Source organism: Pyrus communis, chromosome 6 (genome assembly GCF_963583255.1).
Source record: "Pyrus communis chromosome 6, drPyrComm1.1, whole genome shotgun sequence".
NCBI classification, from domain to species: Eukaryota; Viridiplantae; Streptophyta; class Magnoliopsida; order Rosales; family Rosaceae; genus Pyrus; species Pyrus communis.
The window spans coordinates 22,055,934-22,080,393 of NC_084808.1; the positions used below are offsets into that span (position 1 = coordinate 22,055,934).

A 24,460-nucleotide genomic window follows, 5' to 3' on the forward strand; every position below is an offset into this window, starting at 1 on the left:
AGAACTCCCCAAACCTAACCAAAAGGAAAGAAATGAATCGAAGAAGAAAGGAAGCGTGACTCGGAAACCGCCGGATTTATCTCTCACACTCTCGGAACTGTACAAGCAGAGCAGCTCAGTAAAGATCGGACTATAGTCCAGTCCTGAGCGGGACAACAATCCGGATTAGATAGGTAGGATTAGATACAGAGAGAGAGAGAGAGAGAGTGAAGGAAGCTGAAAAGGCCGGGACACGATGATGCCGCCGGAGCTTCAACCGCGGTTCTTCCGTCCGTACATCACCGCTTCGGCGAGCACTTCCTCCTTCGGCAACGGCTCCACAAACCCTAGCTCCAGCCCCAACGACTCAATCTTCAACAATGGTGGCGGTGCTTCTAGATCTCTCAAGAATTCCCGATTCTCCCCCTCCTCCTTCGCCCACAACGCCCGAATCGCCGTCGCACTCGTCCCCTGCGCCGCATTCCTCCTCGACCTCGGCGGCACTCCGGTGATCGCAACCCTAACCTTAGGCCTCATGGTCTCCTACATCGTCGACGCCCTCAACTTGAAGTCCGGTGCCTTCTTCGGCGTCTGGCTCACCCTCGTCTTCTCCCAGATCGCCTTCTTCTTCAGCTCCTCCCTCCTCTCCACCTTCACCTCCTTCCCCCTTGCCGCCCTCGCCGCCTTCCTCTGCGCCGAGACCAATTTCCTCATCGGCGTCTGGGTTTCTCTCCAATTCAAGTGGATTCAAATCGAGAACCCCTCAATCGTTCTCTCGCTCGAGCGCCTCCTCTTCGCCTGTCTCCCGTTCGCCGCCTCCTCCCTCTTCACCTGGGCCACCATCTCCGCCGTCGGTATGACCAACGCTTCGTACTACCTCATGTCCTTCTCCTGCCTCTTCTATTACCTCTACTGCATTCCTCGCATTTCCTCTTTCAAAACCAAGCAGGACTCCAAGTACCACGGCGGGGAGGTCCCCGATGATAACCTCATCCTCACGCCATTGGAGGGATGCATCCACACTCTCTATCTCCTCTTCTTCCCTGTCCTCTTCCACATTGCCTCTCACTACAACGTCATTTTCGCTTCCCCAGCCGCAGTTTCCGATCTATTTCTCCTCTTCTTCATTCCATTTCTCTTCCAGCTCTATGCCTCAACCCGGGGCGCGCTTTGGTGGGTCACGAAGAACCCAAACCAATTGCGCGGCATCCAGGTGATGAATGGCGCTGTTGCATTGGTTGTTGTGGTGATATGTTTGGAGATTAGAGTCGTTTTCCATTCGTTTGGGCGGTACATTCAGGTGCCTCCGCCGTTGAATTACCTTTTGGTGACCACTGCAATGCTCGGAGGTGCATCTGGAGCGAGTGCTTATGCGTTGGGTATGATATCTGATGCCTTCAGCTCCGTGGCTTTCACTGCTTTGGCTGTTGTGGTTAGTGCTGCGGGAGCTATCGTTGTCGGGTTTCCTGTATTGGTATGCAATTCTACTTCCTAACATTTTTTTTTCTCCATGTCTTTTATCTACACACGGATTTTTTTAGCAAAGTCTAAATGGTGTCTACCCTATTGAAAATTAGTCTGCAGCATCTATGGCTAGATAAGACTGTTTCTATTCATTAACACTTCCGCTCTACTTTAATATTTGTCGAACATACTGCTTTCTGCTTTTAGATTGTATGAGCTTACGTTGTGCTTGTGCTTCATGTTTGGTTAGAGCTGAAATCACCAGTAGTGCATCAATTTAATCTGTTCTTATTCAATCTTTGAACATTACTGAAAATGAAGTGTTGGCTAGAGTGTTTCATTGCTATGTCAAATGCCGGTTACCTTTTCTGGTGGTATAATCTTACCAATTCAAGGATAGTAATGTGTTGTAGGCAAAGTTCTCCAAACTGAACGTGTATTAGGCGTGTAATTGGAATGTTGAATAAATGAGTTTATTGCATTATGATGTGCCTTTGAACTCTAATTTGAATGTTGAACTAGCAATGATCATTGGTTATCCTTTGTGTTGCAGTTCATTCCGCTGCCTTCAGTTGCTGGTTTCTATTTGGCTCGATTTTTCACAAAGAAGAGTGTTTCATCATACTTTGCTTTTGTTGTTCTTGGAAGCTTGATGATGACATGGTTTGTAATACATAATTTCTGGGATCTAAATATTTGGATGGCAGGAATGTCCCTGAAATCCTTCTGCAAACTCGTAATTGTGAATGTTGTCTTGGCTATGTCTATTCCTGGTCTAGTTCTACTTCCTTCAAAGCTTCACTTTTTGATAGAGATTGGATTAATCGGCCATGCAATTCTCGTTTGCCACATTGAGAATCGATTTTTTAATTACTCTGGCATATACTATTATGGGTTTGAGGAAGATGTAATGTACCCAAGCTACATGGTTATTGTGACAACATTTGTGGGTTTAGCTTTGGTGAAAAGGCTGTCTGTTGATCGTCGTATTGGTGGAAAGGCTGTTTGGATTTTGACGTGCTTGTATTCAGCTAAGCTGGCTATGTTGCTTATGTCATCAAAGTCTGTCGTATGGGTGTCAGCTATTCTATTATTGACTGTAACACCACCATTGCTACTTTACAAGTACTAACTCTATTTTGCTTGATGTTTTGTTTTTCATAAGTCTTTATATGTAAAGCATCTACCTTACTAATTCATTGCTTGCTGTGATTTCTAGGGATAAGTCAAGAACAGCCTCAAAGATGAAAGCTTGGCAAGGATATGCACATGCAGGTGTGGTTTCCTTATCAGTCTGGTTTTGCCGTGAAACAATCTTTGAAGCCCTCCAGTGGTGGAATGGAAGACCCCCATCTGATGGCTTACTCTTGGGTTTCTGTATTGTTTTGATGGGCTTGGCTTGTGTACCCATTGTGGCTCTCCACTTCTCTCATGTCTTGGTATACCATACTTTATTTCTTGACTTTTCTCCCAGTATCTTTTGCACATAACCTGTTCGCATAGATATGGAAATCAAAGAAAAAGCACATAAATTGATATTCTACCTAAAGTTTTGGGCAGCTATGTAGTTTTCATTCCCCGTTCAGAATTTATGCATAAGCCTTTAATGTGTGATTTATCACGTTAATCATTCGTATTGATTCTGCATATCTTCTCATAGTACTACTGACTGTAGAAATCCAGAATTTTAAACTGAACTGAGTAGTACAGTTTTCTTAATCAGTTGCGATGTTAATTAGGTGAACTGATACCATTATCTGAGACTGATACTAAGCTGTTCAAGAACTTTAAAGCACTTTATGAAGAGAACTCAATCATTTTTTCAAACCTGGCTAAGTTCATGAATCTTTTTATGTAGCATTATCTAATCAATTATGTTCATCGTGCTAACTGATCATTTTTTACATTTTTGTGCAGTCTGCCAAGAGATGCCTAGTGCTGGTGGTGGCAACTGGATTGTTGTTTATCCTTATGCAACCACCTATTCCAGTATCATGGACATACCGGTCTGACCTAATTAAAGCTGCTCGGCAGACTGCTGATGACATCACCATATATGGCTTTGTGGCGCAAAAACCTTTGTGGCCATCATGGCTTCTTCTTATGGCAATCCTACTGACTCTAGCAGCTGTTACATCTGTCATACCTATTAAATACATGGTTGAGTTGAGAGTATTTTACTCCATAGCTATGGGTATTGCTCTAGGTGTCTACATATCTACCGAGTACTTCCTTCAGACAGCTTTCTTACATATCCTTATTGTTGTAACCATGGTCTCTGCCTCGGTGTTTGTGGTTTTCACCCATTTTCCATCTGCCTCGAGTACGAAGCTGCTTCCTTGGGTATTTGCTTTACTCGTAGCTCTCTTTCCTGTGACATATCTTTTGGAGGGCCAAGTGAGGGTTAAAAACATCCTTGGAGATAGTGAATTTGGAGATTTGGGTGAAGAAGAGAAGAAGCTCACAACTCTATTTGCTGTTGAGGGGGCAAGGACATCTCTTCTCGGTCTTTATGCAGCAATATTTATGCTAATAGCTCTGGAGATAAAGTTTGAAATTGCGTCATTGATGAGGGAAAAGGCTACTGAAAGGCCTGGAATCAGGCATAGTCAATCTGGTCAAAGCACCTCTACTAGCTTTGCTTCGAGAATGAGATTTATGCAACAGCGCCGAGCTGCAAGTGTCTCATCATTCACAATTACGAAAATGGCTGCTGAGGGAGCCTGGATGCCAGCAGTTGGTAACGTTGCCACTGTGATGTGCTTTGCTATATGCCTCATCTTGAATGTCAATCTCACAGGCGGCTCAAATGGTGCGATATTCTTCCTGGCACCAATTTTGCTACTGCTCAACCAGGACTCTGATTTTATTGCCGGATTTGGTGACAAGCAAAGGTATTTCCCTGTCACAGTAGTGATATCGGCCTACCTAGTCCTGACTGGCCTCTACAGCATATGGGAAGATGTCTGGCATGGGAATGCGGGTTGGGGTTTGGAAATTGGTGGTCCAGATTGGTTCTTTGCGGTGAAGAATTTGGCTCTCCTCATTCTTACATTCCCGAGCCATATCCTTTTCAACAGGTTTATGTGGAGTTTCACAAAACAGGCGGACTCAATGCCATTGATAACTATGCCCCTTAATCTGCCATCGATCATAATAACAGACTTGCTGAAGATTAGGATATTAGGGCTCTTAGGAATCATATATTCCCTGGCCCAGTACCTATTATCTAGACAACAGTACATCTCAGGGTTGAGGTATATTTAGACGAACGCATACTTCTGTACAGTATGTTTCAGCAATTTTCAGGTCAGGAGTGAAATTCAGGTTTGTTTCTCATTTCTCTCACTTGTTTGTACTTTTCCTTTGAGCTTTTGCATGCCCTGAAATGCCTGAACTGTCGACCGCCTTTTGAATCATCACGACAAGTCATTACAGCAAAGACCTTTTGAGCATACAAGATAACCTTCTGAGCAAGTTGATGGCATTTAGAATGATAAAATGACGGGGGATATTTGCCCCAAATTGCCTGCTTGAGTAAACTGTGATATTGTGCACTGCTGTCGTCTCCGGTAGTAAGAACTTGTTATATGATACCGTGCAATTTTTTACATTTGAGTAGTTAGAGATCTGTCAATGCTGGTGAACTGTTTCACATTTTTGTAGGCTTATGATTAATATTATGTTGTAAAATCAATGACCTCATTTGTAGGCTTATATGATAACCCGCTAAATTCAAGCTTATATGTTTTCTAAGTTTTTCGAACCCAAGGGGCGCCTTGAATGAGAAAAAGTTTAGTACCATACAAGTCTTCAAATTTCTGTAGCATTTCAGACACAAATCTAAGTTTTCAGATTGAACCATGATTTTTCAATTAACAAGTTGGTACACCCGTCCCTTGAGCTACTCCGATTCTGGTCCCGAGTCTGAAAAAGAAATTTTTGTTAAAACACGATCGGCATAGGGTCCAAAGGAAACGAAAAACAAAAAAGCCAGATTTGGAATCATAATCTTACAGTCTCGGTTTGCCCATCCTAATCGTCGATGAGCTAATCAATTTGATTTCATGGAGGCTACTGTCGCCAGAAAAATGTGGTGTTTTCGTGTTCATGTAAAGATTTTCTTCTGTCTGCGGCCATTTAGACGCAGCAGAAGAGGAGGAAGAGGAGGAAAACTGAAGCTGGAGAGAGCTGCAGGGGTTAATGAGCAACTTATAAATCAAGTTGTGCGCCTATTTGTACACAAAGTTCATGGCTGTGGTTATGGCGAGATAAATGTTTCGACTACCCTGAAATCTCAGTATTGACATTTACAATTTTAACTCTGAGACTCAACCCTTTTGGTCTACTTACCTTCGTAAATAGTATCTCAGTTGGTTAAAAACATTTCCTTCTTGTATTTTGAGGTCTTGAGTTTTGTTCTCTTCTGATATTGGTTATTCAGAAAAAAAGAAAATATTGCTTGTTCGGAAAAATATGAGTATAAAACTATTTAAACACATAAAACTAACACGCTTTTAAAATAAGTAGGATCAATATAGCCTGCATTAATAATTGAGTTTAATATCATCACACATTGATACACGTATAATTAAAGGCAGTGCTATTGACACACTTTTTTTTACCTCTCATATAATTAAATGGCAATGTTATTGACACACCTCTTTTTACCTATCATACGCCCTTATTATTTTTTGTCTATTGATCTTGTTCAATCCATTAGATCCGACGGCGAAAAATTTAAAGATGTGTGCGAGATATAAAAATCGGTGTATATGAATAGCACCACCTTAATTAAAATCAATCTATGTGTCACTAGTCTCATCTAAAGTAATATTCCATTGGGGGTAAATTATATATATACTAAACCCCTAACTTTCTAGTTAATTCCCTTTGTGTCCCTTTCAATGTTCCTTCACTAATGTTGTTCCAATTTTGCCCTTCAGTTGTTCTTTAAGTCTTACTTTTTTGGTAAATTACACAGTAAAATGATGGTTTTGACCCTGGATTGCCAATAGAAGTCTCTCGACTCCTTCCTCAGAAACGAAATCCAAAAAGGAAAAACTGTGCTCTGCAACACAATTGACAATTTCGATTCCGCTTTGTGGATGCCTCTGGAACTCTCCAGTATGATCTAATTTAAGGGGTAATTGCCAAAGACAGGATCTGCTGAATTGTTTGACAACTTTGGTTGCAGAACTTTTGCAAGTATATAGTGTCGTTTTTCTTCCTTGAAGAGAATCGTTTCGAATTATTTGGATTTGAGAACACCGATACATACTTGTCCTTGTTTTTTGACATGAAACTAAAAGTGTGAAACGATCAATCATGCATTCAAAGAATTTCTACGAAATATGAATGATTACTTATATTTACGAAACTATTATTGATTCTTCAAAATGATTATTTTGCACTTCATAAATATAAAAACAAATAAAAGAAAATTATACACGAAGGTGTACAATACGACTATTTTAGAGTATTGTCGAAAACAACTCCTTAGATATACATATAATATATGACTAATTTCTTTATAATCTCATGATGTTTGATCATGCGTGGTAGTTCTACTGAAGATTTTCATTATACAAAAGGGTTTTTGAGGGCTCGTTTGACGTCTAGGACCAAAATTCAAGTGTGTTATCCAAGAATGTTTTTCTAAGTGGCTAAAACTTTGATTAACTACTCAAGTGTTCTATCACACAAGGTTTTAGATGAACATTTTAAAGATGTTCTCTAGATGATAATAAAGTGAACACTTCAATTAATAATACTTGTACGGTAAAATGACTTTTTGTCATCATGTAAAAAGATTAGATAAGAGAATAAACGATTTAACTTAGGCTTATTATATTAACACCCCACAAATTATTGAATAAAGCCCACATACTTAATACACCTCACATTTGCTTTTTCAATGAAAAATTATCCTAATACATCCCACATACTTTCCCATAATACCCTCACACCACACATTCTTAATATACACCTAACATTTTCTGCATGCACCTCATATTTCCTATACACCCCACATTTCTCAAATCTTATAAAGCTTTTAATATGGACAAAAATGCCGATTGAAATTTTGACAAAAGGTGCCGCCTAGGATTTAAAGCATATGTGAGTTGTTTTCAATTCCACCACTAAAACTCATGTCGTATGCTTTTAATATTTGGTGGTAATTTTAGATGTTTAATTCTTCTTGTAATCTTTGTGATCCCTAAAAGATGAATACGAACATAGAAGCTTGAATAACGCAGCAAAAGTAAGATTAAATAATTATCGATGTCATCAAATCACTAAAACAATAAAGAATATGAAGTCTTACCTCATGTGAAGCTTCCGAAACATCGATTTCGTGTTTCATTTGTTAAAAATAATTTTTGTCAATCAACTTGTTTGTAGTTTCATTGGTTAGGATTTTGTTCAACAATGGAGGGTCGGAAGGATTTTAATAGTTGAAGAAGATAAATAATACATTAAAAGTAATTTGGGGTGTATTTAGATTTTTTTTTTTTAAACCTAATAAGGTCAAAATTGCCATTGCATAGTAGGATAAATAAATCATTTAATATTAAATTTTAATGTGGGATGCATTCAACATTTTGTAAGGTACTAATATAAAAAGCTTTTAACTTATAACGTATGTACAATCAAATAACAACACTTGGTTATGTAAAGATGATTGAAAGAATAGCTCCTTACATAAGTATTATCCCATTTTAATCGTTGAGTTTGCATACTCGCACAACCGTTTACTCATGCAAAAAAAATGCGCGGGAGAGAATTTACATATTAGCTTATGCTCACAAGTTTTGAGACTGCAACTTCTCAGGCCCAATGGGCTTTAGAGTGCATGCTCACTTTGGCCATCACTGGTGATAGTAAGAGCCACTTGGCCTCGCCTTACGACCACCCGCACGCGTCCACGTTTTAAACCCTCACCGCAAAATCCAGCTACCAACGACAATGGCTTCACTGCCCAAACCCATCACCGCTGTCCCCATCTTCATCCTTCTCGCCGCCTCTCTCAGCCGCACACTGCCGTCATCAGAGGACCCAGTTCCCGCCTCATAGTTAATGAATTATTTGTCAAATGATTATATTAGAACGTGATGTGCTTTGTTACTAGTATGGGTGGCTCTTTTTCCTTCCTCAGGTTTTTCCCATGTGGTTTACCCGGGACGAGGTTTTTTCAAAGCCACATTCTTTTCCATGCTCTTTCTACGCCCAAGTTTGGTACTGAGGTGATTCTGAAAAAAAAAAAAAACTAGCTATAAAAAAAAATTGGGAGCTTTTTTATGGTTGGTAAACATTCAGCTTCATTTTTTTTTCACAGTTTTAGATAAAAAAAAGCCAAAAACACAAAGCTGCAAAACCCAGCTTTGAAAAATCAGCTTTTTTTTAACATATGTTTTACATAAAAGTTTATCAAACACTATAACACTGCTTTTTTTTTTCTTTTCAAAAGCACTTTTACAAAAAAATTTACCAAACAATCAGCTACTTTATTTCACAGTTGCTTATTCTCACAGCACAACAGAAGCAGTTTTTTTTCAATGCATAGTAATGCCAAACCAGTCCTACATCAGTTATTTTTGTTTATTAAAAATGAGATTCTTTGTTACATTAAAAAAATTGCGAAAAACATGAAAATTTCTGACGGATGTCGACAGAAGTACTATGTCGTAAACGAGTTGGTTTAGGATTGAGTAATTTGACATGACTAATTTAACACAACCCGATTCTACACAAGTTTTATGCATTCCAATATTTGACAATTGAGACTTGAGTTTACAAAATTGAACAAATCAAACTAGTTTTTATGTTGTTATAGTATTGTCTATTGTGCCTTTGCCTGTTCCGTTCCATGAAGTTCCGAAGTATTATATTGTTTAGGAACGCAAATAATTTTATTTGTTGGTGAACAATGCCAATAATTTGGTTTACCAAAACCGAGATTCTGATGCAAAACATTAACCCATCTACTTTAATCATATTTTGTAGATCACATGATATGATAATTGATGATTGAATTTCTTGTTTAAATTATGAGAAATGCTAAAAAGACTCTCTCAGTGTGGGACTCTCTATGGACTCTCCACTACCTCATTATTTTAGTACATTGTTTTGTAATATTGGCACGAGAATTCTGCCAAAAAAAATGAGATGGTTGAGAGTCAATGGAGAGTCTCACTTTTGAGAGTCTTCTTAGCAAGCAGATATTCAACTATCAACCGACACATTATATGGTCTTCAAAATAAGGTCTTAAAACATAATCTCCCAAGCATTTTTTTTATCAATGCAAGTGTTTTTCAATTATTGTTTTGTTATTTTTGTCTATAATTAGTTGGTTTTTTTACAAGTATATGATAGTCGAACTAAAATTTGAAATTACGAGGAGGAAGATTTGAATTTCAAACTTGTGTGCATATACACAGTTAGATTATAAAAATATTGAATTGTTATTAGCATTTCAAACAAGTTATCATGCACTTATTTGTTTTGAGAAATTATATTCACATTTTCTAAATTACTTCTCACACTTTTTTATTTTTTAAATATTTTTGACACAATACTAACACTTGATAAAAAAATATTATAAAATTAAAAAAGTATTGAGAAATAATTTAGAGCGTGCGAATATAATCTTTATGTTTTTTTTGGTCAATCAATTATCTTATACTCCAAAAAGTAATCATAGACTTTTCACTATCTTATTCCACATAAGAGTTACAGAAACACTACCCGAACGATTAAGGGTGTGTGCAATTACCACCAAAATAAATAATAAAAAACCGTTCCAATTTACTATTCAAAGTTTCAAACTAATGTTTTAGTTTAAAAGATACATCATAGACTTAAGACTTTGTATGGAAGTGTTTATTTTTTATTTTTGGAGTACATTGATATTTTTATATTAAGGGGAGAGGAAGTTCGACTAAGCCACACAATGGATAGCCTAATTTGGTATTGAATTCGTCATCTACGAGATTCAAACCTAAGACATCTCCCTTCTAGATAGAAAGGAATACAACCAGACTGTAGTAATGAATAACTATATGAAAGTACTTTTAAAATGACTGAAAATATTTTTCGTGAAAAAATGTTTAAAGTTAGTTAAAGTCCTTTTATAACCTAAAATTAATCTCACCAAAAACATCAGCAATCATTTTAAAAATACTTCCATGTTGTGAGTCAATTTTAGTTCTATTTTATTCCCGAAAATTCAAAATCGCCACCATATTTGAACTTGGATCCTCTCATGAGCTAATGGAGAGGATCCTCCTCATCAATCATCTTAGGCCGTTGGATTTTTATCCAACGGCTACAAATAAGGAGTCCCTTTAAAGTTATAATGATTATAGCCATTAGATAAAAATCTAACGACCCAGGATGATTGATGAGGAGTATCCTCTCTATTAGCACTCTGATCCAAATCCACTATATTTGATGTGTGTACAGAATAGAATAATACTAAAGAGTAAAGAAAGAGCTTCCATACCGCTGTGATCCCTTCAAGCTCTGAGCCCACCACACTCCTCAAACTTCCCTTCCCAAAACCAGGAAACCCCTCCGTGGACTCGACTCCCCTCAAGTCTCCGTCTTCCTCAACCCCTTCCTTCCTTCCCCTCAAGTCTCCGTCTTCCTCAACCCCTTCCTTCCTTCCCCCTTCTCATCACACGATCGTCATCGCAATTTCAATCCTCATCCACTAACGCAGCGCGAGGTATGTCAGAATCTACACTCCAAATTCCACCTCTAAATTTTCAACATTTTCTTGATTTTCCCAATTGGAAAACCCTAGAAATTTATGGGATTTCACTGTAATTCTTCAAATCCTTTGCACAATGTTAGTTATGTAAATATATAAATTCGTTTTTTCAGCTGAAAGTGTAAGTCTTGGTCATGGTAATTGTCAAAAATCGATGCTGTTTTCTTTTATGTTATGTAATTACATTGGGGTCTCTGCTTATGCATATGGGTTCTTCTGGGAGTGTCTCGATTGGGCTCTCAGCAACATAAAGTATCGATTTCTGTCTGCAGGAACTCAAATTTTGACTATTTTGTATATATTGTTGGAAATGCAGAGATGGGTGCTCTTTGCTGCTGTCCTTGCGGCGAGGAATTCGAAGAGTACGCGCTGCCGAGCAATTCAATATACAGGCATTGCTCATGCCTGAGATACTTCTTCCACCAGCTATTCACTGGGGTAGGTATAAATGCCATGATCAACTCAATACTTTTTATCAGTCCCTCCATTTGGTAGCTCTCTTAAGTCTAAAGCTAGGAAATTTACGTAGTTTTCTATCACTGGATGCATTTGGTTTTATCAATGTTTTGGATTTATTGTTTGAAAAGAAAGGGCAGTGGACCATAAATTGGCATGCCAATTGGAAACTGAGGAGCATGATGCAACTAAACAAATCCGTCTACATTACTTCTAAAACTTGTAATGTTAATGATGGCTACAAAGTAAACTGTCGAAATCATGTATCACTTTTAATTTTGGGCCAACATATTTGAATAGAAAGAGATTTTTAAAGTTATTGTTAAATGAAAATGTTCTTTCCAAAATGCTTAGCTTTTATGAAGATAATCCCAAGAAGATCCATGGGTTTGATTCACTTTAGTATTTATAATTCTTATTTGTTTGCATGTCCCCATGCTCATGCAGTATAGCGCACCATTTCAAAGGCTTGATGGACGAGCACCTTCATTACCTATTCAAGGGGCTACTTTGGCATCATCCGGAGTAGGCACAACGCTACAGAATAATCCCTTGAATGATACTCAGCTCTCAGTTTCCAGGCCAACCCCCTTCGATGCTGATCAGAGATACTCGCATTTGCAGCGTGATGGCTTGGTCTCAAGGCGTGAGAAGTCAATGACTCATTTGCAAGAAGATACACAACAACTGAGAAGGGGCAGTTCTGGCACCGAATCCCTGGGTTTTGGGAAGAAATGGAATGGAGATGATACGGAAGAAGATTGTACGTTTGGCCAATCCGAGACCTCGGAAAAGGCTTTGGCAACAAAACTCGCATATGGACTAACTTACGTGCAACCGTCTTCTGAAGATGAAGATGTCTGCCCTACATGTCTGGATGGTAAGTTAAATGTGCAATTGTCAGTGTAGCTAACAACCAATGGGCATCACTAGAATATGGATTAAGATATTAATTGTCCAGTGATAATACATTGATGCTGTAAACTAGCATCTTTCTTCTATGGTTCTTTGCTGTGTGCTTAGTTGATATATATATATATATATATATTTTTTGCAGAATACACTTCAGAAAATCCAAAAATCATAACGAGATGTTCTCATCATTTTCACCTTGGCTGTATTTATGAATGGTTGGAAAGAAGCGAAAGCTGTCCAATTTGTGGCAAGGTAAGCTGGACCATGAAATTTATTTTTTAGATCAAAATTGTATCGCTTATTAGTTGCCCTAGCCTTGGTTGCATGGTGTTGTTTTGCAGCAGTTCTCACATTATCTAAATTAAGAGTAAACTTACCGAGTAGTAGTTCATACTTTTAACTGTTAGTTTCTGGAATTTCAGGAGATGGAGTTCTGTGAAAGCCCTTAACTTTTCTGTCTGATTGCAAAGCAATATAACAAATATATATAAATATGGACTACGAGTTTCTGTAAATAAAAGTTAGTCTTGTTTCTAAAGGGTTGCAGAGAGGGAAGCAATTGTTCATTTTGTGTAACTAGTTGTAATACTTTGTGTTTCTTGATGCTTTGTGTTTGATTACTTCATCTTACTTCTTGTATAGATCTCCACAGATCAGTGTGTAAACATGTTTAATGATTGTAAAAATAATTGTTATTAAAACGTTCTGAAATGGCGCAACACCATCCTATTCTCTCTTGTTTGTACCGCTTCTGATAGAAACATCTCACGCCGAAAATAATTTCTAGGCAAGTTTTACATTGCTGAACACAAACTACAACTCTTTTTCGCTTAACGCTTGCTTACAAGTAAATTTGAGTTACTCTTTCTGTCTTCTACTAAAAGCAAAATCAAAAGGTTGGAATATCATAAGAGAATAGAACTTCTTGCTATCCACTGAGGGGTTGTTCCTTTATGTTGGGTAGAGCCTCCTTCTCCATCTGGACCACCTGCTCCGTCCTGTACTCGTACCGATGTGCGCAGTACAGAAAAACGCCGAAATTGATCACGCTCAAGACAGTCAGCAGCCAGTAGAAATAATCAAATCTTCCTGTGTTGATATTCTGGGACAGCCAAGACGGCTTCTCTGAGCTTCCGGTGATATTTTTGATGATGCTGTTCAATATACTGGCTGCAAAGCAACCTAAACCGCCGGCAAGAGCAGCGTAAGCAGATCCAATACTCTTCATTGCATCTGGAGCTTCTTCGTACAGAAATTCTAGTAATCCCACCACGCAAAACACCTCAGCTATCCCAATGAGGCAGTACTGGATCAACAACCAGTATGCACTTAGGTTGGGCATTGCACTTAAGAAACTAGCCTCGTATCCCTGCCGTATCGCATAATTCCTTCGGTACCTTTCGAAAATTGCCGCCCACGCCACAGATAGGATTGAAACGGCCAGGCCTATCCCCACTCTCTGAAGTTGAGAAGCACCGTGGGGATGGCCGGTGATGCGCCTGGACAGTGGGACAAATGTAGAGTAGTAGAGGGACAGTATGAGAAAGATACTGAGGCCAGGAAACACTGGCATGCATGTTACAGGGAGTTTCAGTTTACCCATATGGGTGTTTAAAGTGTATGCCTGCTGCACTGAGAGAGTGAGATATTCTGTCAAAAGTACACTGAGCATTATTGTGCACGCCGGGATTGGAATAAGTTTCAACAAGATCTTCACTTCCTCTACTTGTGTCACAGTGCATAGCCTCCAGGGACCAGGGTCTGCGCTTTCTTCCTTTAACTGCAGAGCTGCTTTGTCCAAACATCTGTAACACGAAAGACATCAGATGTTCTAGAATCGAAGAGAAAAGAACGAAAAACAGGATTAGAACGGAGCAAAAAGTAGACAAAAATATACCTAAAGTCGTCGGTGTGAGCTATCTTTCCACTACCCTTCACAGCAGATTGTTTTCCAGGAACCTCATACAAGCCTATCAACTCACTTCTGGAAAATTTGGCTTTCCTCTTCTTGTAGGCAGCAACCAAAACTTGAGCAACACGCGTTAGAGGGCTCCCTCCGGGAAGTCTATGGCGGTATAGAGGGGTACCGAGAAAGAAGACCATGTTTGATATGCCCATAGCCAATGCCAGTGACCCGAACGCGAATCCCCAACCAAGTTTCATTTGGACGTAGACTACTGCAGTGAAGGCGATGATCGCCCCGATGGTGACAGAGAGATAAAAGAAGTTGAAAAACCTATCCAGGTGAGACTTGTAATCGCTACTTCTTTCGTCGAACTGGTCAGCCCCGAAAGAAGAAACGCATGGCCTTATGCCAGCAGCTCCGAATCCAGTTACGTACAGAACCGCATAGAGGTAAATCATCTGCCACGGTTTTGCAGGCTCACAATTGCCCACAAGGAGGGCTAGCTCGGAGCATTGATCTTGGTTTGGCACCAAAGTGTGCACCGTTGCACATAAGGTTATTCCTGTCAAACCCTCCATGAAAATAAATGGAGAAAGAAAAATGTGGAAGTTATCAGCTCATCTATAAGCTTATGATTAGTAAACTAATTAGTTTTTGGTTAACATTTCGTATGTTCGTGTATGGATATACCTACCAGAAGATAGATAGTTGTGAAGATTGCTATTGTCCAATATCGACCAAGATACGCATCAGCCAGAAAACCGCCAAGGACAGAGGAAGCTTGCGAAATCCCGAGAAAATTGTTCACTGCACTTGATGAACTGCTGAAGGGTCTATGCATAACATAAAACATGAAGGCCACCATGTTAATCGAGAGACCGAAATACGCCATTCTCTCCGCCATTTCATTTCCTGGACAAGTTACAAGTAAACTATACTACTAATCTAAACAAATTCCGTTATATGAAGAGCTGCATAGAAGCCAAATGTGAAAATACATTACAAAATACAATGTTTACCGAATATGAAGAAGGCAGCAAACCAACCGCCGGTTTTCGAAAGATCAGCAATAGGTTTTCCATGGATGTCAACCGGTGTGGTTCCTCCAGTATAACCCCGTCCAAAAGCCGTCCGCCTGTCATCGGATTCGATGAAGTAAAGCCCAAGTTTCTTTCTCTCCTCTGAGTCTGGATTTCCATCTAAACTAACTGGTGTCATTGTCCCTCCTTCAGGGGACTTGATTTCTCCAGTTGCCATTGGTTAACTCCCTGCAGAAATCTCCCAAAACTACAAGAGTTTTATTTTTGTATGCTATATATACAGTGAGTAGAAAATTAAGATTGAAAAAAATCACAATTTCTTCAAACCTAAATACTAAATTTCTAGTGGAGTGGATCATATCGTCAAATAAGCGGATATTCTTGGGTGTCGCCTATTGTGTACAACCATGTTTGTCTCTCTCGTCACGTAATTCAAAAATACGTACATGATTATATACAACTAGTGATATGACAGATTTTCTATGTATAGAGGCGTATATACAACAAACAATTGAAACAAAAGGAACAAACAAACTTGCTGTCCAAAAGAATCACACACAAAGTGGCTCTTAAGTTAATCACACCAATTTGATGCACAACCTATATAGAATGAAAAAAATTTAAAAACAAAGAAAGAACACACTCCTACATACTAATAAGAATCATAAACATAATTAGCTGAGTTTAATCCTCACCGTTAAATTGCTAATTGAAGAGCATCTTTAAACCAAGTAGGAAAAAAATTGATCTTTTGAGAGGTTGGTTAGCGACTGATAAGATTTCTAAGACGATTTAAAGGAGATCCAACCAGCACGGGAAGATCCATAGAAGTGGATCCAACGGCAGTAAATGGTACAAAGAAATACTAACCCCCTCAAAAAAAATACAGAGGCGGGCATTAAATGGCCAACCGTGTTGGAGGTTGGGTGTGCAGAAAAACCAATACTTGCTGCTGAATGATCAAACGCCACCGTACAGTTGAATTTTTCGGAATCTGATCAACACACCCCATAACTTTGAGCATAAAAATATGGGTGGGAATTGATGTCCTTCTGAGGTTCTTATGTTAGATGGTTGAATGCCGTATGCTGTGCTATGTTCCGTACAGAGACACCAAGATGATAATGTCGGTGTTTAACTCAGCCACATGCTTTTGTGTTGTTTTTTTTTTTCTTCCCGTAGCTACTGTAGTTTTTTCGTTCCAGGTAAGTTATTCTCGTATTTTTTAATGAGATTAAGTGGATTTAATACCGTCCACATGTGTTGGGCAAGTATCACTCACTTTGACTAAATTTGTCGATGATGACATTACGGAAGAAAAGAACGAATGGTGGAGGATGGAAATTGGACGATGGGTTTGAAAGATTGATGTGCTTCTTGCACTAACAACTGTGGTCTATTAACGAAGAGAAGAAAAAAATGCGTGATGGGATGATTCATTGATTTTGGAAGCAACCAATAATAGTATATAAAATTGACTTGTGATAATTTGATGTGACATTAATTAATTTTTCTTATCTGTAATGATAACGATTGAAAAATTAAATTACAATTAGATGCATACAAATAATGTTTAATATTTTTTAATTGTAACAATAAAAATGAATTGAACTCTGTAATAAGACAACATTTTGTGGTAACTACAAAAATATAGACTCTCGATTGTACGGTACAATCTCTTGTCAAATAAGCATGTTGATTTTAAAATCATTACTACATAGATATTCTGGGGAGAATGTGATTTTTGGGTAAGTGATATATAGACCAAGCCAAGCCATAAAGCAACCTGCTACTCAAGCAGGAATTGAACGAGGATGTTTGCTGGATTCTCTTTATGAGGATTCAAGATCATTCAATTACATTCATTCATTGTATATCGTGCGGTCGTAAATCATTGTAAATATTTTTATTTAAAATTGAGTATAAACATTGTTAAAAAAAAAAATTGAATATAAACAGTACCTGACGAAAACTAATCGTACAGTATACAATAAACGGATGTGATTGGAGGATCCGCAGGATCCTCTCTCATAAATGAAGCCATATCAAAGTATGACAACAACAATAGCGGATCCTCTCTCATAAATGAAGCCATATCAAAGTATGACAACAACAATAGGAACATTTTTACTCACCATCATAATTATGATGTATGTTCATCATATATCCAGTTATATGTTACGTGTTTTTTCAATTAACTTTAGTTTTTTTTTAATTATAATTGAGTTGTGATAATTCGATGTGACATCAACTAGTATTTCTTAATTACAGTGGCAGTGGGATTGCAAAGCCTGCCTCCCCCTCTCCCCCAAGCAATTCACTCCAGCCCACTCCGAAGGGTTGGGCTTTAGGTGAGCTCGAGCTGTCCACCAGCCGGAAATTCACGGATCCAGCCCCCCGGCTAGTGATGCAAGGTTGACATCTTAATGACGCCAGCCATTAATAAAAAATATAAAAAATTAATTAAACATATAAAAATTATAAAATAATTATAATTTCTTTTTCTATAAATACTTAACCATATTATTCCACCTTACCATGCTTACACCACATTTTAATATTTTCAACCAATTTTTTTAGAGTGCTGTTAAACTCACCCCATTGACCTATTTCCCCACCCACCTGTTAATGAAAATTTTAATGACATATTTATCCTTTTATCAAAAGACTTTTAAACCTCTATGTGGTCTTACGTAGCAGTCAACGCTACTATTTTTGTAATCGCCACAATTGAGTGGATTTGATCATACGACTGGCAAAATAAGAGAAAACGGGGTGACCTGCCACTAACAAGTAATCACCTCCCATCGTCCTCGACGACACCGATATGCAAAAGTGGATATTGGTAAGGCCTGAATTTGAGGCAGGTGTGAGGGGTTTGGGTGTCAACTGGGGCTGGATTCGACAAGATGCACTCAAGCTTAAGAAAGGCAGCATCAAAGCACCAGCTCATGATTTTCCCTAAAATGCTTCCATCTTTCCAACACCAAGAAGCTCACAACCTCATTGAAAGTCATTGGTGGGTTGTTTTGAATCCAAAGTTTCAGAGAACCAACAACCTGCATAGAAAATGCAAACCACCAACTAGACCACAATAGCCGGACCCCGACCCACCACCCAAATCCAAAGTTTCATTGAAAGTCATGTGTTGGTGCGGCAAGAGTATAATGAAGGTGTGGCGATGTGATTAAGGATGGAGATCGAGATTTTTTTTTATTTTTTTTATAAAGATATTAAAGGTTATTTTATGAATAATAGTGACACACTCCGACCAAAATCAAGACGTGCTGGCCGTCACGTGAGGGTGATGTTGCCATGTGCACAGTGCGGAAGTAAAAAATAATAATAAACGTACGAATAAATAAAAACCAAACTACTAAATAAACTAGTTAAAGTAACACACTAGTGTGAGACTAAGTGGGATAAACATAATCAGAGCACAGAAAGCCTAAGTGCAGTCCAGAAGAACGAATACTAAATACATAACACCCAAAGGTGATCCTACATTTGTGATGTTCTGTCAGAACCACTGTCAAGTCCTCGTGAACCACCAAAGCTGCTTCTAACTAGAACCTGGAGAGGCGCAAAACAGAAAGTGTGAGTGGGCAAAAACAAAGCTTTTCAAAATCATTTCATTATCAAAAGTTCTAACCCTCGCCGTAAAACCTATATAGTTTCCCAGAAAATAGAATATACATATATATCGAAAACATGTTCATAAATATGCCATGTCGAATGCCTCCACATAAAATGTAAGTAACCCAGGTAATGTCAATCAATGCAAGTAACATATCAGCCGGAGTCACCTAACGTGACCTGTACGGCTGAATCTAGAGCTCAAATCCCCAACTCACTAACTATACCTGCACACAAGTCGGAACCACCTAAAGTGGTTTGTACGACAGGACTGGGTGTAAATAAACACGCTCAAGTGCTACGATCACGTGAAGACTGGGCGAATAATCGCGGGTGACCTACGAGTCGGAACCACCTATAGTGGTCTGTACGACAGGACTGTGCACCTAACTTGGATCCAAGATGAGCGTGTGGTGTGGGAGGTGAACATCACGTGAAGGACTGTGCCCTACTCTGGGCGGGAGCACTAACACCGGGGGTGCAGGTTATGAGCTCTCTATGCATCTCACATAACCACTAATTCACAATCATAAACCATAAACTTACCTGACACTTACTTGTGTGTCCGCAGCACTAAACATACATATATGCAACTACTAATGCATAAATAAATAGGCAAACGCTATGCATGGCATTTAAAACATATAAACATTCCATTTCATTTTCTGGGCAAAACCACAAGTATATAGGTATATACGGAAAAACCAAAAGCCCACTCACTAATATGTGGAAGGGTTGTAACCCCCTTGCCTTGAGTGACTGCGCTCGTTCTCAGGATGGGTCTCACCTATATGCGAAACAACTATAAAATCGTCAATTTAAAGCACATAACCAAAATTAGGTAATAACTTCTCATATAATGCTCAAATGAGATATTTGGATATACCAACGTGATCTACTCAACCTCACGAACATCCCCATATTTTTAAAATAATTTTTCGAGACCCCACGTGCCGCCACGCGCCGGTGAGTGCATGAACCTACGCATCCCCCACACACGGCCACGTGCTAGTCACACTGACGACGTCAGTTAACGCCATCAGGAATATTTCGTTAAAACTTAACGAATTCCGTTAAATCTGACTGACCGCGTCAGAATATTCCGTCATCTTCCCCAACGAGTCGCCGGTCGTCGAAAACCTGGAAAAAACTTCAAACCCTTCATTCTCACTCGTTTCTTCACCAATTTCTATGAAATTTGCACTAATGGAAAGCTGGAGATGAGTAGAACAATGTTATACCTGTTTGAAACCTCAAAGATCACAGGATCTCGCTGGAAAAATTCAAGAAAAACTGGCCAACTTCAAAACTAGCTTTCTCGACGTCCAATTCCACTTAACAAACCACCCCGAGCTTCCTAAGGACCTCACTAAGCTTCCAAGAAGCTTCAAATTCCTTGAAAAACAATATTTCATGTGTGCATGAACAGTGACAAAATCGGAGGTTCCTGGTTCGACGTGAAATCGAAGGATTCCTTACCTGAAATTGGTATGGTTAAACTCGTATGATCCTCACGAACACAAAGGTACCATTTTCCACTTCGATCCATCACGTTTGCAAGGGTTTTGAGTCTCGTCCGAACAAGTGAGAATGAGAGAGAGAGTCTGCGATAGAGAGAGCACGGGAGAAGATGATGTGGGTGTAGGTGTGTGGTCCTGTAGAGTCAACCCCCTAAAAACAGTTAAACAACATCCCAAAATGACAAATACCCACCAAGGGCAAAATCGTCATTTCACACCTACGGTACGAATAATTCGGGACGGGCTGTCACAAATAGTGGGTGGGAAAATAGTATTTTAATTTTTAAATTTTTTATGGTGGGTGAAATAATAATGTGGGTGGGAAAAATAAGACAATGAGGTGGGTCTAGTAGCACTTTTTTTTTTTATTGTTATCGGAGATTAAAAATAAATTATTCTTTATTATTTATTTTATAAAAAATATTAATATTTTAATACAAATTGTCTGGCATATTTAGTTTAGGGGGGGTAGAGATGAACTTGAACAATTAATATTCACTACAAGTAGTTGCTGTTTATTTAAGGGGATTGAGTTGCCTAAGGGCTTAGCAACACTGGAACTGCTCTAACGATGTTCTTCCACCTTACATAATCATGACGCGTGGTGCTATGAGATTTATTTTAAAAATCTACTCGAAAATCTATCCACAAAAATTATACTTTCGGATAATGACATGTGTTGTGACGAGTAATGGTGTAGCCACACCAAGGGCTACGGTGAGCTGTAGCCTAGGGAGAGTTTGTGGCATATGTATATATATTTTAGTGCATAGTCTAATATAATAGAAGAAAAAAAATTGCAAGAAGAATTATTTTTTAATGAAACTAGCCCGGCGAGTATTTAGCACAACTAGAAATATAAAACTTATCATGGAAATTGTTGTCACATCCCGCCCCGGGGCGGATCACTTCCCGAGCCCGCTCCACCACCGTAGCACGATATTGTCCGCTTTGGGCTTACCATTCCCTCACGGTTTTGTTTTTGGGAACTCACGAGTAACTTCCCAGTGGGTCACCCATCATGGGATTGCTCTAGCCCCGCTTTGGGCTTACCATTCCCTCACGGTTTTGTTTTTGAGAACTCACGAGCAACTTCCCAGTGGGTCACCTATCATGGGATTACTCTAACCCCCTTCTCGCTTAACTTCGGAATTCCTACGAAACCCGAAGCCAGTAAGCTCCCAAAAGGCCTCGTGTTAGGTAGGGATTGGAATATAGATATAAGGATCACTCCCCTAGGTGATGTGGGATGTTACAATCCACCCCCTTAAGGGCCTGACGTCCTCGTCGGCACACTTCCAGCCAGGGATTGGCTCTGATACCATATTGTCACATCCTAGCCCGGGACGGATCACTTCCCGGGCCCACTCCACTACCGTAGCACGATATTGTCCGCTTTGGGCTTACCATTCCCTCACGATTTTGTTTTTGGGAACTCACGAGCAACTTCCCAGTGGGTCACCCATCATGGGATTGCTCTAGCCCCCTTCTCACTTAACTTCGGAGTTCCTACGGAACCCGAAGCCAGTGAGCTCCCAAAAGGCCTCGTGCTAGATAGGGATGAGAATATACATATAAGGATCACTCCCTTGGGCGATGTGGGATGTCACAATCCACCCCCCTTAGGGGCCCGACGTCCTCGTCGGCACACCACAGCCAGGGTTAGGCTCTGATACCAATTGTCACATCCCGGCCCGGGGCAGATCACTTCCCTGGCCCGCTCCACCACCGTAGCACGATATTGTCCGCTTTGGGCTTATCATTCCCTCACGGTTTTGTTTTTGGGAACTCACGAGCAACTTCCCAGTGGGTCACCCATCATGGGATTGCTCTAGCCCCGCTTTGGGCTTACCATTCCCTCACGGTTTTGTTTTTGAGAACTCACGAGCGACTTCCCAATGGGTCACCCATCATGGGATTGCTCTAGCCCCCTTCTCGCTTAACTTCAGAGTTCCTACGAAACCCGAAGCCAGTGAGCTCCCAAAAGGCCTCGTGTTAGGTAGGGATTGGAATATACATATAAGGATCACTCCCCTAGGCAATGTGGGATGTTACAATTGTGATGCCATTTTATTCAAGATTATTTTTCTTTGATTTAGCGGGCTTTATATTAGTTTAAATCAATTTTTTTTAAGATTGCCTTTACATCTACTTTCATTGTTTTGATTTGTGCTAGTTGTGTGATTGTAATTGAGATGTCAAGTTTTTTATTTTCTTCTTGTGCTTGCATCTAAATATATGTAAATTTGATGATTCATTGTAATTTTTGCGGTTTGCAAATGCGAAGCTTGTTGAGTTCATGCCAAGTAAATTTTAAGTATACAAATACAGAAGTTAAACTTAAACTTTTGCATACAATGTGTATGTAGCCAAAAAAAAAAAAAAAATCATTTCATTTTAGTGTAATTTTTTTAGCTAGCCCACCCATAAAAGAATTTTTGGCTCCTCCATTGGTGACGAGATTGATTAAAATTCTTATACAAAATTACGAATAAAATTATCTTTATTATTTTATAAAATAAAAAATAATATATTTTAATACGAATTGCCTGGGCTATTCAATTTAGGGATGAAGATGCAATTAGATAGTTACTGTTCACTAAAGACAATTACTGCTCACTTGGGGAATTGAGTTACCTATAGCCTAAGAAAATTTATGGGTGGAGTTGCTCTAAAGTAACCTGGGCCAATTACATAGGCTCCAAAGGCCATCAAAGGGAAGATACACAACGTGCCACTCAAGCAGTAATTGAAGCCACATCAAAGCATGGCAACTAACAATAAGTTAAACAGAAAGAACGAGCAAAATTAAACAGAATGGTGTAAGAAGAGATAAATAGTGTGTATTTATTATTTTTCAAAAAAAAAAAAAAAAAAAAAAAAAGAAGAGGATTTGAGGGCATGTTTAGTATTATTCTCAGATCCAATTATTTGTTTTCGAAACTAACAAGTATTAAGTAATTTACCTATATTCATCATTATTTAAAATAAAAATTTGGATTGAAGAATGATATCAAACAAACCTTAAACTTTGAGATAAATTGAACTTGTGAGAAGTACATACGACTTTTGTCGAGGTACCATGTCCTATTAATTTTAAATTAGTAAGTGGTAAATTGTTATTTTGAAGGTAATGTTGCCCTCTTAAGTACTTTTACCAACTAGTTGTCAACCTGTTTGATGATCCTGAACAACTGAAACCTTTAGTTGCCCTCTTAAGTACTTTTACGCATTTCTTTTATCTATGTAATTTCAACAGCCAAAGAACCTCATTTGGGTATGACTCTGCAATGCATATTTATTTTGTAATAACGAGTGCTGATATTATGTTTTTAATGTTGTTAGGCAAAGAATATGATTTGCAAAGTACAGCTCAAAAGCCAGATGCTACAACTTTTGTATCTTCTGCGTCGGGCACAAAAGTTGGTACGTTTGAGACCTTTCATATTAAGAATCTACATGAGACATAATAATCTGAGTTTTGGTTCTTATGCTTAACTTCAGTTTCTTAATGTTTAGAAATTGGGACGGATCCTTGGCTTTACAGTTTGATGTTCCATCAAAATTTAACCAACTTGAATTTGTTGATCTGACTACTTTACATTCATCATTCATGTCCCATTTGTTCCTAAAATCTTTACAGTTGGTTCGTATACTAGCTGAATATGTTCGTGATTAGGTTCTGCATATATCTTGTTTTCTTAATCAGTACAGGTGGTCAGTAGCTTCCCTTTTTATGTGATCGCGTGGAGTTCTGTTGCTGTTTCT

General features: G+C 38.9%; 3 protein-coding genes across 6 annotated transcripts; 2 read left to right on the forward strand and 1 right to left on the reverse strand.

Moving 5' to 3' along the window:
- LOC137737786 (uncharacterized) lies at positions 1–5,195 on the forward strand. Its single transcript, XM_068477338.1, has 4 exons — positions 1–1,453; positions 1,997–2,568; positions 2,663–2,882; positions 3,361–5,195. The coding sequence occupies exons 1-4, from the start codon at positions 236–238 to the stop codon at positions 4,708–4,710; spliced, it is 3,360 nt and encodes a 1,119-aa protein (XP_068333439.1). The 5' UTR covers positions 1–235; the 3' UTR covers positions 4,711–5,195.
- Positions 5,196–11,000: 5,805 nt separating this feature from the next.
- On the forward strand, positions 11,001–13,255 carry LOC137736895 (E3 ubiquitin-protein ligase At3g02290-like). The gene is made up of 6 exons (XM_068476209.1): positions 11,001–11,033; positions 11,073–11,174; positions 11,536–11,657; positions 12,123–12,555; positions 12,733–12,842; positions 13,013–13,255. The coding sequence occupies exons 3-6, from the start codon at positions 11,538–11,540 to the stop codon at positions 13,037–13,039; spliced, it is 690 nt and encodes a 229-aa protein (XP_068332310.1). The 5' UTR covers positions 11,001–11,033; positions 11,073–11,174; positions 11,536–11,537; the 3' UTR covers positions 13,040–13,255.
- A 107-nt stretch (positions 13,256–13,362) lies between these two features.
- On the reverse strand, positions 13,363–16,730 carry LOC137736893 (protein NRT1/ PTR FAMILY 6.1-like). 4 transcript variants are annotated; one of them, XM_068476208.1, is made up of 5 exons: positions 16,407–16,730; positions 15,516–15,764; positions 15,191–15,408; positions 14,488–15,068; positions 13,363–14,395 (listed from the first exon to the last, which is right to left on the reverse strand). In XM_068476208.1, exons 2-5 carry the CDS (start codon positions 15,751–15,753, stop codon positions 13,519–13,521), a joined length of 1,914 nt encoding a protein of 637 aa, XP_068332309.1. In that variant the 5' UTR covers positions 15,754–15,764; positions 16,407–16,730; the 3' UTR covers positions 13,363–13,518. The 4 variants fall into 4 exon arrangements, with proteins under 4 accessions (XP_068332309.1, XP_068332308.1, XP_068332307.1 ...); XM_068476207.1 differs by having other exon boundaries at positions 15,516–15,783; XM_068476206.1 differs by having other exon boundaries at positions 16,232–16,730.
- Between the last annotated feature and the right edge of the window lie 7,730 nt (positions 16,731–24,460).

Excerpts from the sequence above, each read along its gene's own strand:
- LOC137737786 (XM_068477338.1), top strand. The coding sequence starts at position 236 with ATGATGCCGCCGGAGCTTCAACCGCGGTTCTTCCGTCCGTACATCACC. Across the intron at positions 1,454-1,996 it reads TTGTCGGGTTTCCTGTATTG|TTCATTCCGCTGCCTTCAGT; the intron begins GTATGCAATTCT and ends TTTGTGTTGCAG. Across the intron at positions 2,569-2,662 it reads CCACCATTGCTACTTTACAA|GGATAAGTCAAGAACAGCCT; the intron begins GTACTAACTCTA and ends TGTGATTTCTAG.
- LOC137736895 (XM_068476209.1), top strand. The coding sequence starts at position 11,538 with ATGGGTGCTCTTTGCTGCTGTCCTTGCGGCGAGGAATTCGAAGAGTAC. Across the intron at positions 11,658-12,122 it reads TCCACCAGCTATTCACTGGG|TATAGCGCACCATTTCAAAG; the intron begins GTAGGTATAAAT and ends ATGCTCATGCAG. Across the intron at positions 12,843-13,012 it reads GCTGTCCAATTTGTGGCAAG|GAGATGGAGTTCTGTGAAAG; the intron begins GTAAGCTGGACC and ends CTGGAATTTCAG.
- LOC137736893 (XM_068476208.1), bottom strand. The coding sequence starts at position 15,753 with ATGGCAACTGGAGAAATCAAGTCCCCTGAAGGAGGGACAATGACACCA. Across the intron at positions 15,069-15,190 it reads TCACAACTATCTATCTTCTG|GGTTTGACAGGAATAACCTT; the intron begins GTAGGTATATCC and ends ATTTTCATGGAG. Across the intron at positions 14,396-14,487 it reads GCTCACACCGACGACTTTAG|ATGTTTGGACAAAGCAGCTC; the intron begins GTATATTTTTGT and ends TTCGTGTTACAG.